This window comes from Falco rusticolus, chromosome 2 (assembly GCF_015220075.1).
Source record: "Falco rusticolus isolate bFalRus1 chromosome 2, bFalRus1.pri, whole genome shotgun sequence".
NCBI classification, from domain to species: Eukaryota; Metazoa; Chordata; class Aves; order Falconiformes; family Falconidae; genus Falco; species Falco rusticolus.
The window spans coordinates 31,328,890-31,343,140 of record NC_051188.1 but is presented as its reverse complement, the minus strand read 5'-3'; the positions used below and the strand labels follow the sequence as shown (position 1 = coordinate 31,343,140).

The following is a 14,251-nucleotide window of genomic DNA, read 5'->3' as shown; positions in this document are numbered from 1 at the left end:
TGGAGTCTCCTCTACTACAGACTGCTTCCCCCACATGTATTTTAAGATGTCTTTTCTTTAAGTATTATCCATGAAATACTCTTCAGATTATTTGTTTGATGTTAATAATGCATAGGACAGTAAACCACTCTGCATAGCAAGCTTCTGTCTCTATTCTCCACCAGACTTTGTTCTTGGAATGTATTTAGAATGTATTTAGACAGGCCAAAGAAAAAATACACCAACCACTTCAGATTAATTAAGTAGCTTGATTGGTTGTGCCACTAACGACTTCCTTCAGCATTAAGTGATGAAGTGAACCCTGGTATTTAATTAGCTGAAGAGGCACACTGTTGTTATTCAGTCTCTGCGTAGTTGCACTAGAAACTATTTTGAGGTCCCAAGTATGTATCCACATTCATAATCTGAAACTGACTCATCTGCTAATTCTCATTTTGACCTAGAATTCAGCATGCACCTTCGTGGTGTTGAGTTTTTGAAGCATGCAAAAACATTCAAAATACTTACTCTAAAGCACACACATCAAATTAAGTGGGACTTTTATTTTTCTTAGCAGTACAATCAGAAAAGCTCCATTTTACAGAAACTACTTCAGCAAATGATTTTTGTTTAGTTCACCTCTACCCCTTGATTCATATTGGACAGGCGATGCTCACATCCAAATGGTTCAAGCATTGAGGTATTTTGCATGGTGTTTGATGTGGTCATTAATAAATGTAGCAATGAAAAAATAGCTGTGATCATAACCCTAGAAAAGAACAATAAAGAAGTTAGCAAATACACGTAGTTCATGGTAAAGCATCTGTGCTAAGCTCTCTTCTAGGAAAACTGACAACTCTTCCCGTTTGATCTGTTTCAAGAAATCAAAAATACCTGTATTATATATAAAAACTGTAAAGGATACCTAACTAACAGGTTAAGTACATATGAACACTAGGAACCTGAACAAACAGGAAGTACCTTAACCTGCCCTAATCTGGGCATTTAGGTTAGAGATGGGTCATAGCAAGCATCAGTAGCAGAGCAAGATGCAATTTGAGAGAGCAGTTCCCCTCACTGGCATTGTCCTACTGGTAAAACACACAGGAGGTATAAGGAGAACACAGTCCAGGTCTGAATTACTGCTCCAGCATGATGCTAAAATGACATTTAAACCTCTGAACTACTCCACTTTTTCAGCACTAACCGTATGTTTTGGTGAGGGCTCATGATAAGTCAGAGAGGGCAATTCCTCATTCCCCACAGCTGGGCCGCTCCCTGAGTCTGGCCTGAAGCTGCCAGTTGCTTACAAAAACCTGATGCTCTCAGGACAGCGCTGTGCTGGACCACTGCACTACAGGAAAGAGCAACCCTTCACCAGGGTCTTTAAAGGAATCTAAGATTGCAAGCAGTTCCCTATCTTTCCTGATTTACACAAACACAGGCAAGCTAAATCACAAAGTTTTATGCTAAACACACAATACCCACAGTACAGATAAGGAATCCAGCAAAAGTACATCTGGCACTTTGCTTGTACAGTGACTGTGATACCTGTTAAAAATCACTAATGCAGCTTCTTCAGCCAACTACCAGCAACTTGAGTTACCATCAATGGATCAGCTTGTTGAAATTAAAATCAGGACCCCACCCAGTGGTGAAATGCAGCTGAATCTGACGGATATTGCACTCCTTGATGGGTGGTATTAAGGAAAATATCACTTCTCACCCTCTTCCTCACTTGGCCAGGGACAGACTCACAGGTAATTAATATATGCCCCATTAAGAGACACTCTCTTCACTACCTCCCACATAGAACCATAAATCAGAAAGCAACAACGCGGTAATAGAGGACTGTGGAAGCAACTTGCCTGCTGCAGTCTAAAAACCACCGGGATTTTCCGCTCTGTGCAGGCAGCAATGAAGTTATCAGGCAATAATTGGCCCGCTGATAGGAACTGGTCATCTTTGCCTTGATCAATCAAGATGTCCAGGTGAGAATCTGGACAGGACTTCACAAGTTGTGTAGCATCATATGCCTGCAGAAGTAACAGAGAAACAACGTTCAGTTATGTATGTTAGACTGGGTTAAATTTGACAACTGCAAGAAAAGAACGGCACGTATAGAGTACTGGTGACAGTGATCTGGACACCAAATTACACTTTGGAAGAGCAAAAAACTGGGGAAATGCCAGACAACTGAAAATACCCAGGTTTTAAAAGGGTCACATAGCATGATCTAAGCAGTTACCAAGTTGGTAGTTTGACCAAAAAGGAACATCCAGCCCAGGGCTACATTCATACAGAATCGAAGAACAGCAATATAATCTAGTACCGATTCACAAGCTTGTACAGAAACTAGATCCTGCCAAAACAGCCTGGTATCCTGATGTAACTATTTCGGCAGCTAAAGGTCAACACACCTTTGTAACACAACTATGCTCATGGAAGGCATTCAACCTGAAGGTTACCATGATAACTTGACCAAGAAAACTTTGTATGACTGAGAAACAAGGCACACAGCGCATAAATTAAGGTCTATTAACATATATGTATCAAAATGTAACTGTGAATGGGGAACGTTTCCTGTAGGGTTCTGTGTTTGGTACATGCTCAACAAAAAAACAAACAAAAAAAAAAAAAACCAAAAAAAACCCAACAAAAAAAGACCAAATTCCTTTAAAAAGACAGAGAAGTGTTTAAGGCAGTGAGGAAGACAGCAAAATGCGAAGTTTTACACCAAGGCATCAGAGCCATGCTTCCAGGATGCCACCAGACCCAGAAACAACACTGCAATGGAAACAGGAGCTTGGACTCAGCCAGGCACTGCGGCCATGGTATGAAGTGATCCTTGCACATATTTACACGGCAATTATAAGCAGAAACAGGGATCAGAGGTTGTATGTCTGTGCCAATGGCAGATCCAAGATCCTGACGCTTGCTGTTGATCTACTAGATTGGGTTTGCAGAAGAGCTTCAAAGCAAGTTACCGGCCAGAAAAAAATTTATTTTTTTCCCCAAATAATTATCTTAAGTGCATGCAAGTTTAACTGATGATTTCTAAATATACAAACTACCTTATGAACAGCTCTGAAAGCAGCTAGCGCTCTCCATTCCTGTAATGTTTTAATCAGACCTGGATGTCTTCCCAAGAGATACTTTAATCCAATTTACAAGTGATTTAACTGCAGCTTGTGTTTATTTACAAAAAAAAAATCAGAGTACCTGGTCATGATGATCCCTTCTAACTTAATTTTAGACAGTGCAATGTTTATGCCGAGATAAAAATACCGAAGGGCTGCCCAAATAATGCAGCAACACGTACAGAAGCATTTTTGTATCTTAGCCATTCATATACAACTCCTTACTAGTTCAGATTTAGGGCCTTGGAGCTAAAAATCTAACTTTATCTGGTTTAATCCTGTTCTACAGGATACCAATTTCCAAGTATCCAATGGGTTCCTCTTCTAGCTGCCTCCAGCAGGCTGCCCCTGCAGATGCCATGAGACTCACCAGTCTCTGAACAGTTTGTAGCACTCTGTTTTTTCAGGCTACTACAAAACACAGTTGTTTTGTATATTGAGATCTGAATTTTTGAGCAACAGGCCATAGCCTAACTCAACATTTAAACTGCTTACTGCTCTCTGTGTTACATAAAGTCTCAGATTGTTCATAATTATTCTTAGCCCGCACTTTGAGAACTTCATAAAACAGGGAGGAATTCAGTCAGTTTGATGACAGCCTTCTATCTCATTTACACTTGTTATAAGCACCATCAGGCACCAGAAAGTCATACCCACCAGAAACATACAATGTTTAGCTGTGCTTAGGGGTGTAGTAAAACAGCAGTACCAGCTCAGGGGCACCCCAGGGTTTTGTTCCAGACCCCTGCTGTGATATATATACAGATCACTCATTCATGTGTTATAAAAGGACTGTGGATGCAACACATACCTCCCATTTGCTTACATCTGATCCCAGATAACCACCAAGGGCTTTCTTCCCCCACTGACACTGAATTGGGTTGCAGATAGGAGCAAATGCTGATACAGACTGTTCGGAAAGAAAGCACAAAAAAGTATGAATTAAGAAAAGTGATTTTGGCTAACTAACAAGCAAACAAAACCCCTTTTTAACAATTGTTCTGAAGTTACTGCCAGAATCCAGGACTCCTCAACCCTGCGAGCTAGGTGCCCTAACCATTATCCTACTTCCTTCTTACTTGCTCTTTCTAGCCCCACAATTTTGCTTTCTTTTTGGCACATCAGCCAAGCTACAAAAGGCAGGGCTACATGCCTCATTCCTTTCCTTGATGGGAGATATTGGCTTGAATTCCCTGAAGCAGCAGAGAAAGATCTCAAGTCTACTGTTGAGTCAGCACAGTCAGAGTGCAGGACCATTTCACCTCCAACTGGATTTTGGCAGAGCACAACAAAAGCCTGAGGCATGGGGCTGCTCAGCCAGTCTAAGCATGCAACAGTGTCTCATGAATCTAGACAGCTCCAGGATCTGGGGTCAAGAAAAGCACATTTCAGATCACAACTCCAGGTACTGGTGTCTGAAGTCCAAGCCCTATTATACATGGAATTTGGCCCTGGGACATCAATATTTCCACTCTTAGGCCTTGCAAGAAATAGCAACAAACCATCTGAGCCACTGCCAGTTCTGAGGTTTGGTATTTTCAATGTGATGTTTAATTCTTTTAGATAATACAATTAACTGTTAGTGCCAACAGTGAAAATGGAATTTGAACTACTGCCTCCAAAAGATAAAAGGAGAGATAAAAATAAACCTTTATCTTACATTCAGCTCTCTTATTATGCCAAGCTAATGACACTGAGCAAATGTTAAGCTACCTTCAAAAATGCAGTTCCATTTTTGCAGCAGCTGACCAAAGTGCAGGGCCAGGACAGCCCATCAAAGGGCTGACCACACAGGCAGAGCCCCTCACCTCACAGATGCCAATGCCTGATTCTCCCTCAGAAACGCATTTTACATAAGCATGTCTCCAAAGAGAACAACATTTATCTTGACCCTCATGAGTATAAAGAAAAAGCAAATCACTTCCAGAATGTTTGATTTAGGTTCAAGTAAAACAGAAATGAGCACAACTTCAGATAACTTGATTACTCTAAAAATCCATCGTTAGGAAAGCTAACATGCCAGTCTCAGAGGCAGAAAAAAATGGGGCGGAATGTTCTCCAGATACTAATTTGTGTGCAGTTCAGGTGCTTACAGTTACACTTGCTATCAGTTGGATTTAATAGACCTTGTAATTCTAAGCAAACACACATATAATAGTGGTGAAAGGTTTGCTAGTAATAGAAGCTCTAAAATGAAGAAGACAAGATTTGAAAAGATACTGCAAATTGCACAACCAGATTTCTAGACAATATTGGCAGCATGAATTAACTCCAGAGCTAGAAGGAGCCTGTTCACATTTAAATATAAGAGTTGGTTTGGAAGAGCTGTAGCGTCATCCAAAATAAAGTGAACTTTCCTTAACTTTTAAAATTTGCAGATTTTTTAAAATTTCAAATACATTGCAGAGGGGTGTTTCTGGCAATTTTCCATATTCTAATACTAGCTATCAATGAACTGCTAAACTAAAACCACTTATACATTTAATGATACAACAGAACTTGGTATGATGTTTTCTCTCTTCACTTCTATAGAAATCTGTATAAACCTTAGTATATCTCATATAAGCTGTACGATATTTTACCTTGTACTTTCCAGGATTCTTCAGAGCAAGAATAAGAGCTCCATGACCTCCCATGGAATGCCCAAATATAGACATCCGTTCAGGGTCAGTTGGAAAATTGGCATTTATTAGCTTAGGCAGCTGTAAAGAAGTAACTGTGTTAATAAAAACGTTAAAGTAACCTGAGTGTATTTAGGAAAAAAAAAAAAGCACACAACTAACATGTTTTAATGCCAGGAACCCACTGAAACCAAAGACACAGCGTTGGTTCTAGCCTGACATTTGTGATCATGGCCTGAAAGCAATTTGAACGTGACTGTAAAATCAAAAGGAAACAATTCATCTGACAGGTAACACAAAGTATCTCTACAGAAATCTATCATACAAGATGTGGGAACTTCCTAATAAACATAGTCTTATTTTAATAGATACATAAATATGTATGTGCTGCTGTAAGTGACCGTAATGATGCACTGCTCCTGGGACATTATTTGCTCCCCATATTCCCATCAACTTTAGTTTTAATCCAGACCTCACACACCATATGCAGAGTAAGCCAGACACCTTTCTAATATATATCTCAAGGATCTCCTTTTACACCCAGTTAAAGAAAAAAAAAACCCCAAACTACAAAACCATCACCCCACCCTCCCAAGACAGATAGTGAAAACAGTCTAAATGAGCAAAGCAACTAGCAGCAGAGCAGAGATTCGACAAGAGCAGAGTTTGCACAACTAACAAATCAAGACTAAAAGTGCTGGCCAACCCTGCAGCACCTCTGGCAGGAAAGATGACTCAAGGAGTTCCTGCTCAAGCCCTGCCAGGTATTACCATCTCTGTGCTGCGGTTCCCTCCATCCTCAGTACTACAGCATCTGTTGGCGAGGAAAGGCCTAACAGCTGGATAAATCCAATCACTGAAATGATCAAGGATTAAAAAAAGAAATGCTAAATTCTTTTTATAAAAGAGGAAAGCAAGAAAATGACAAGCCATCCATAAGCTGTCAAGATCACCTTAAGCAAGCTTTGGTGTTGGGAACAAAGAGCATAACTGAACTGCATCCCTTCTTTATCTTACCCCCAAACACTAGGACAACCCAGCAGCAAAGTTACCTCATCCTTTATGTAGGAATACATCCTATAGTTTGTTTTCCAAGGATCTTCAGTAGCATCCACATAAAAACCAGCACCGGTGCCAAAATCCCAGCTTTCATCTTCTCCTTCAATATTGCAGCCACCTACCATAAAAATTCTTTCTATAGTTACTGTCTTTCCTTTACTGATTGTTCAGCATTGGAGAGCTGAACATAAATAATAATATTTATTTTTTATATAGAATATATAAATATGGAATATTTAGATAGATAAATAGAATAAAAGTCAGACAGTTGGGACACAAGCTGCTCACTCAGTGTATCTCCACCCCTCCAAGTATAAGACAATTCAGATTTTCATTCATCAACACAGTGTTTTCACAACACAGTGTTTTCAACAACGCTTTCAAAATGGCACTGACGTATTCCCTACAGATGTATCCAACTTTGAACTTGTTTCAGTATCCCTTCATAAATAAATATAAGACACAGATCTCTCCTAAACTAATACTGTAAGGCTTCCTCCAATTTACCCAGGGACTTCCTCAGAAGCTAGCACTTGTTAATCAGCGCTATCAGCTTATTTCAGTTATTAGACCTCATCCTACCAAGTACAAGAAACTATGTGAGAACAGAACCGTAGAAAATTTTCTTTCTCCCAGAAGGAGATGTATCACCGAACAGTGTGTCCAGACCAGTTTATGTGTTTCAAATGTCTGCTACACCTCCCTTTTTAAGATTCCACAGCACAGTGACACTTACCATTCCTATCATTTTTTAAGTATATAACTCTACCTTTTCTGTAATTCATTTCATTGCTCTTCATTCAGTTCAGCTTCCCGTAGAACTTAAGTAATGAATAACTGCAGGGTTGTATCCTCTTTTCCACAGCTACACTTTCAAATTAAATTTGCAGATGTCTCCTTCAAAGTTAATACATCCCATCCAGTCCTCTCCCACTCTCCCTTTGATTAGCCTGTGATTTACCAGCCTCGTTTGCAGAACAGAACGGAATATTTCAAGGTACATGTCACAGGAAGTAACGGCCTCCCTTTCTCCAAAATGTTCCTAGTTTCTGCAATCCAAAATTATATGGGCTTTCACCACTGTCAGATTACACTGCAAACCCCTGTGTAATTTGACAATTTTCCTGACAATTTGTGCAGATACCTGCCACCCTGTCGCAGTGTGAAATCAGATTTTTACAAGGATCAAAGTTTAGTTAGCTCCAGTGACATGCCCTTCAATGCTGAGTGATTTTGTGACTTAACAGTCCAGCAGTCACAGGGACCGGGAGTGCTTACACAAGATGTTAAGATCTAAAAAGTCCATCTTCAGACCTTCAGAGATAGACAAAAACTCAGCAAGTCCTGCCAGGCAATGAAGGCAACAATGATTCTCCTAAAAGAAACTTAAGGGAAGCCTTGAAAAAAGAAATTTGGAAAGGAGCCTGCAAAATACTGCTCAGCACACCTGTCTGGAAAAGCAAACTGCTAAGAAGAAGGAAAAGTAAAGTCTAACACGGCCTGACAGAGGGTCTGTAATGACAGGTATTTCATATTTTCATGCAGTCTTTTTTCCCCATCCAGATACATCTCCTGGCTCCTAGACAGTGATTCTCACATAGTCATAACTACACAATTAAAAAGCACAAGGGTTTTCACTACATACGCTCAGATCTCTTAATTTGTGATTACATTTGAACTGCTCTTGACTTGTTTCTCCAGACCAGTCCAAAGAGATTTAAGTACATTTGCAGTCTCAGAGTCAAAACCTAAGAGTATAATATGAAACACATATTGAAATTCATTTAAATAGCAGAGCAATCCTGATCAGTTATTAGACTAAAAGGCAAGAGAGAAGCTGCAAAGAAGGTTTTAAAATAAAATGGACAAAGCAATGAACTATGCAAATGCAGTTCCACATTGATAAAGACAACTTACACATAAAACTAAGAACAAGTCCCCATACAATTACCCAATGAGAATAATGCAAAGGCTAGTTGCCCATCTCTAGTCTGCAGCAAATAGTAACAATGAAGTGTGAAGTTCATTAATACGCAAGTTTTGCTCTTCTGTCCCTCGTCATTAGAAACATGCATTTCTGTTCCTTGACCTGATGCAACTTCAAAACCTAGGCGTGAAAAACACTTTCTGGAAAGAACATCATTTCATTCCCATATTACCTGTGTTCAGATCTGACCCACTAAAACTTGGGAAGTATTGAAAGTCTGCCATCTTCGTAAACATACAGCACTCACGAGACTAGCAGAATCCAGCAAATTCTAAACATAATACACTAAATCCCCCAAAAGACTCTATTTCCAATAACTGCAGGACCACCATTTTCAGGTTCCCATACCACGAATAAGCTCAGCCTTATACAAACAATAGCACACCATTTTAAACAGCCATTCGTTGGTACACTATTGCAGCTGCAGGTGGCAAGGATTTCTGGTTTGCTTTTCAAAGTATTGAAATCCTCTGCAGATATGTATTTAGTTGTTTTTTAGTAGACAGAATAAAGAGTAAACATTGCATCTTTGTGTGACAACACAATTCTGCAGATTTTTTAAAGTCTCAGCAAGCCACACAGTGCAGGCAAGTGTCTTGGATAACACATGCCTCTTGTGTTCCTTTTCTTCCCTCTCCTTGTTCATGCTGAACTTAATGGCCCCTTTGATCTAGTTTCAGTGCCATGCCAATAAAAGAATTTCGAATGCCAAACCTTCACTACCATGTTATTAAGAATATGGACAATATACTCTGCCATACCATGCAAGATATAGAGATGAGGCCATATTCTAACTCAACTGGGCAACACACTTTGTAGCACACTGCAGCACTTTAAAGACAGAGTGTACTTCAGCTTAAGGACTGTTACCATGTCTCTTGTTAAAACTTACGTGGGCTTGTGTCTGGCGCGACTACAATAAGGCCATGTTCAGCTGCAGCCTGATGAAAACCAGCTTTCGTTATAAAATTCTGTTCTGTGCAAGTTAACCCTAGAAAAATAAAAATATCATTGGTTACACATTGCTCACAGGACACCAGTTTCAAAACACTTTTTGACAGAAAAAGTTTTGAAAAACAAGAGGGATTCCTATCGCCATAAATATGGGAAAGTCTTTTCACTAAGTTCAACAATAAGTACTTAACAATCTACAGACACAGACACAGTTGCACCTTCACGCCTAGTCACACTAACATTTGATCAAAAAGAGGTTAATGGGTACTCTCTAGCTGCTTGAGCACCCACTCATGTGGCACACAGCTTCCTCAAGAACTGTGTATTTAAATCCATTGACTACAGACACTGTTGCTAAGGTTAACTTCTTGTTAACCACTGACATCTAACTCTGCAACTATATTTTTTCTCTCTACCGCCATTTCACCTGCTTGCATTGCAGAATGGTACATGTCATCTGACAAATCCTACATCTTTTAGACAGGATAGAGACCTATAAGCACTCTGGCTCCAAAATCCACAGTAATCTGTGTCTTTTGTACCGCAGCAGGCCCAACTGAAGTCCAATTACAAATAAATAATACTGCACACCAATACTTAAATTTTTTTCACTGTGCTATTTGAAAGCGGTTAATGATTCTAGTTTTCTCCGAGGAGAAGTTGCAAATAACCTAATTTGACTGATAAACTAGCCAAGATAGCATGGTTTAGATTAAAAAAAATAATGTGCTACATGTCTCAGAGCTCCTCAGACAATTTTAATGCTTCCAGGTTCAAGGATAAACATTTTTACCCAGTCCACTGTCATTCTACAAATCAGACCTACTAGCTGTTTTTGTGAAATGAATACATACAAGGAATATAGTCTCCCCACTACCTGTCAAATCTCCAACCACCTACACAAAAGTCTCAATAAAGCAACTCCTAGAATTACAGGACAGAGCTCCTCCTTTTAATTTTGAATAACAGGGAGGGGAAAAAATTAATTAATCCTGCAGCCATCACCAACATAAATCTGACCATTTTGCAAGCAATGCCTTAACATTACTTATGCACTTTTGGTGCAAGACCCAGCTCTCTGGGAGATAACAGGAACAGGACAGAGGAACAAAGGATAACTGGGAGCACGTTTCTCTACACAGTCTCACCCCAGCTTGCCTTACATCCAGCAAGACAGCAGCTGGATAGGACACCACAGGAGCTGGAGAGATGAAGAAACAATGCTGCAGGTGGGACAATTTCACTCCTGCCACACAACCCTCTTCAGCCCCTGGCCCTTTCTGATCCCACAAGGTTACCTCACTCTAGATGTGCTAGCACCAAGGCAGCTAATAGCACCTCCCTTTCCAAGTTCACCAGTTGCTCGCTGCAAAATAGCACTCACAATAAGGTAGGGTTCAGAGGACAAATTTGCTCTCATGGGCTAGATTTTCCCCCCTATCCTGTTAGCTGAAGTAGTCTGTCACAGACAAAGGAAAGCAGGAGATGTCCCAATGGGAATGCCTTTCAAAAGAACCTTTATATTTAAATGTTTTGGAACAAAAAGTATGTACAATTTAGAACAAAAAGGTAGAACATTTTGAACACTGAGCATTTTAGAAGGCTACCCCCTGAGGCCCACTGCATCCAACTTTATCACAATACACTCAAAGTAAATGCATGTTCTATAAGATGATCTTTTGTAGAATGCAAAAGTTGCCACTGTAGTACCCCTACATCAGGTTTTCAGTAATTGTAGTGCAGTAGCTTAACCATACTTAAGATTATCTTTTTTCAGTTACTAAAATTCATGTTACTTACCCGAGAGCCAATACAGTACAGGACACTTTCCAGTTTCTGCTTTTGGAGGCAAGTAGATTCCAAATTTCATTTTGCATTTTAGCTCTGCACTGTATTAATAAAATACTCCTTGTTAATCACCACTACTTAATTAACAATGTCACTAACATTAAAAAAAGAAAGTTGAATCAATGCATTTTGTTCAAAGAGAGAGGTTTGGCCAGTGAATTATAAATACTAAACTAAATAAAGGGAAAAGCAATTTTAAACCTCAGCCTTAGCCTCTTGAATTGACAACAGCTAACCTTCCTATCTTTTTCTGAATATTCTTAAAACAGAGACTTACAAATAAGGCACACTCTTGCAGTGCTGCTAACTGGGAACAGTTTGAAAAACTGAATTTTGAACCCCAGCAATATTTAACTCGAGCTTTGCCTATTAAATTGGAAAGTAATTTTTACTGAAGAACACATCCACATGACTTGCAGAACATACACTGTACAGCATGCTCCAGCAACAGAGGTTTTCAAGACGCTAAGTCTACAGACTAACCAATTGCCCAATTAATATTAAAACCTAAAATTGTCAATAAAATCTTAAGTAAGCATACCTAATGATTTTTTTCTTTGTCTCAGAAATGGAAAAAACCCCTGATTTTTTTTCTGTTCACCTTCATCAAAGAAGACTACCTACTGCATCTGTCTGCTCACAGCATTTATTTTAAGAGTGCATAGCAGCAAAGTATCTGGAAGAGAGAACTGAACTTTGTACACATGGTGGTTCTCTGTGCTGCAAACAGGACAACCTAAAAAATAAGGGAGCTTCATTTTCGAAGATAAAAACACTGGCTTCCCACCTCAGATCTGCAGCACTAAGTATACTAGACATGTTAAACATTAACACTGAAATACAAGAATACAGCCAAAGCAGCAGCAGATGGCATTCCTTACTGAAACAGGGACATCAGCAAGAACTCACTGTTTTCCTGCAGACTGAGAACACTGACAACGATAGATGGATTCACCTGCCCCATGCTAAACATCTAGGTTGCTTTTATAGCGTTTACCTGTCATGTTCAAACACCTTCTGGAAACCCTCAAAGCATTTGTTGCTGGAAACCTGTTTCAGTGCCATGGCTTTAACTGAAAAAAAAAACCAAAGCAAGTTAAATCTCAAAATAAAATAAAACATTCCTGGACTTATACTGAGTTATGAGAACTGAGAAGCTGAATACAACTTGAAGCATCTTTGTTTAATGACATTTTTTCAGAAGAAAGAATCTCCTGCAAACACTTTCTGATCTTTCATTAACTATCTATTTCCCCACAGAAACTTGGGGGGGGAGAATTGAACTCTTGCAAGCAGAACCAACAAAGCATTCCTGCTTTCCTACAGATCCATGTCTCCAATCACCTCTACCTCTGCAGTAACCCTAGCTCGCTCTTCCATCTACCAATGCTGCTACCAGACAAGAAATCTCATGTGCTGCGATTAGCCTGGAGCTGCCTGTGATGAGTGGCCTGGCTGCTACCTCCACGTTGACCGTGCAGGATATAAACATGCCTCACCTCTCATGTGCCAGTATCCAGCCACTAATTACCACAACACCGAGGGCTGTACAAACCGTTGATGGAAATTAACTACCTTGTTCTCAAGTCTGGGGGGTGGCAGAAACACAGGCCTCACAGAGAAGCAGGTGTCTTATTTCCATGGGAAACAGTATGAAAAATACAAGCAAAGAAAGAGTCAGGAGTTTTAAAACAGCCAGTAGCACACTCTAAGGAAGTTTGGCAAGGTTGAGACAAATGGCGACACCGTCAGTCTGCAGAGACAGCAGGTAAAGCCAACTAGGCTGCTCAAAGAGCGGGAAGTCTGAAGGGCAGCCACACAAGAAAATCCTGAGGTAACACCAGACCAGGTAACAAATGTCTGAAGGAAAACCTTCCCTCCCTCCTACCTGTGCGCTCCTACGGTGCATGGCGGGCCAAGCCACCCATGAGGGCCAGCCCTCTGGGCCTGTTCGTTGCCTTCTACCACCCGCGTGGGGCTGGAGCTCAGCGGCGCGTTACACCCGTCCCCGCGGCAGCATCAAGCCCAGGGCCGCGGGGGCTGCACGCAGGGCCCCGGCCCTGGAGGCCCGTTTCGGTTTCCACACCGCCAGCCCTGCCCGCTGCACCCAAGCGCTCTCCCGCACCTCCATTTTCCCCCCGGCCGCCGGCTGACTGTGCCCGCGGGCCCGCACGGGCCTGCAGCCGCCGCCGGCCCGCTCCCGCCGCAGCGAGGCCCCGGCCCGAGGGCGGCCCGCCGCGCCCCCCGCCCCGCGCTGCCGCCGCCGGCTCAGCGCCCCCCTGTCCTGCTCCCTTACCCCGGCGGCGCGGCGGGGCCGAGCGGCGGACGGCGCGGGCGAGAGGGCGGCCCCCGCGGGGGTGCGGCCTCCCTGCGGCCGGCCCGCCCCCGGCAACGGCGGGGTCCTGAGGCGGCCGCTGCCAGCGCGCCATGGTGCCGGAGGGGCCGCGGGCTGCGCCGGGTTTTGGTGCGCTTCACCCGGGGAGGGCTGGGGGGTTTCGCGTCTGCGGAGGCCGCGGCCGCAGCTCTCCTCTACCTCCTCCTCCTCCTGTACGTCCTCCTCCTCCGCAGGCGCTTCTCCAGCTCATCTCCCAGGGCCAGAGGGCGGTGGCTGCCTGCGGCCTTGGCACCTTCCCGGCCCGGTGCTGCGGTGGTCACCTGCCCAG

At 41.9% G+C, this 14,251-nt stretch overlaps 1 protein-coding gene across 2 annotated transcripts; it reads right to left on the bottom strand.

The window, feature by feature from the left end:
* Positions 1 to 522: 522 nt before the first annotated feature.
* ESD (esterase D) lies at positions 523 to 13,955 on the bottom strand. Of its 2 annotated transcripts, none has more exons than XM_037377088.1 (9): positions 13,885 to 13,955; positions 12,586 to 12,661; positions 11,541 to 11,629; positions 9,679 to 9,777; positions 6,793 to 6,917; positions 5,702 to 5,821; positions 3,931 to 4,029; positions 1,848 to 2,015; positions 523 to 748 (listed from the first exon to the last, which is right to left on the bottom strand). In XM_037377088.1, the coding sequence occupies exons 2-9, from the start codon at positions 12,651 to 12,653 to the stop codon at positions 668 to 670; spliced, it is 849 nt and encodes a 282-aa protein (XP_037232985.1). In that variant the 5' UTR covers positions 12,654 to 12,661; positions 13,885 to 13,955; the 3' UTR covers positions 523 to 667. The 2 variants fall into 2 exon arrangements, with proteins under 2 accessions (XP_037232985.1, XP_037232986.1); XM_037377089.1 differs by lacking the exon at positions 13,885 to 13,955 and adding an exon at positions 13,477 to 13,654.
* Between the last annotated feature and the right edge of the window lie 296 nt (positions 13,956 to 14,251).

What these genes read in the sequence shown, in the direction of transcription:
- ESD (XM_037377088.1), bottom strand. Translation starts at nt 12,653, where the DNA reads ATGGCACTGAAACAGGTTTCCAGCAACAAATGCTTTGAGGGTTTCCAG. An exon ending in ATTCCTACATAAAGGATGAG is followed by an intron (nt 5,822 to 6,792) that starts GTAACTTTGCTG and finishes ACTTCTTTACAG; the next exon opens with CTGCCTAAGCTAATAAATGC. An exon ending in TGGTTTTTAGACTGCAGCAG is followed by an intron (nt 749 to 1,847) that starts GCAAGTTGCTTC and finishes GTTCTTTTCTAG; the next exon opens with GGTTATGATCACAGCTATTT.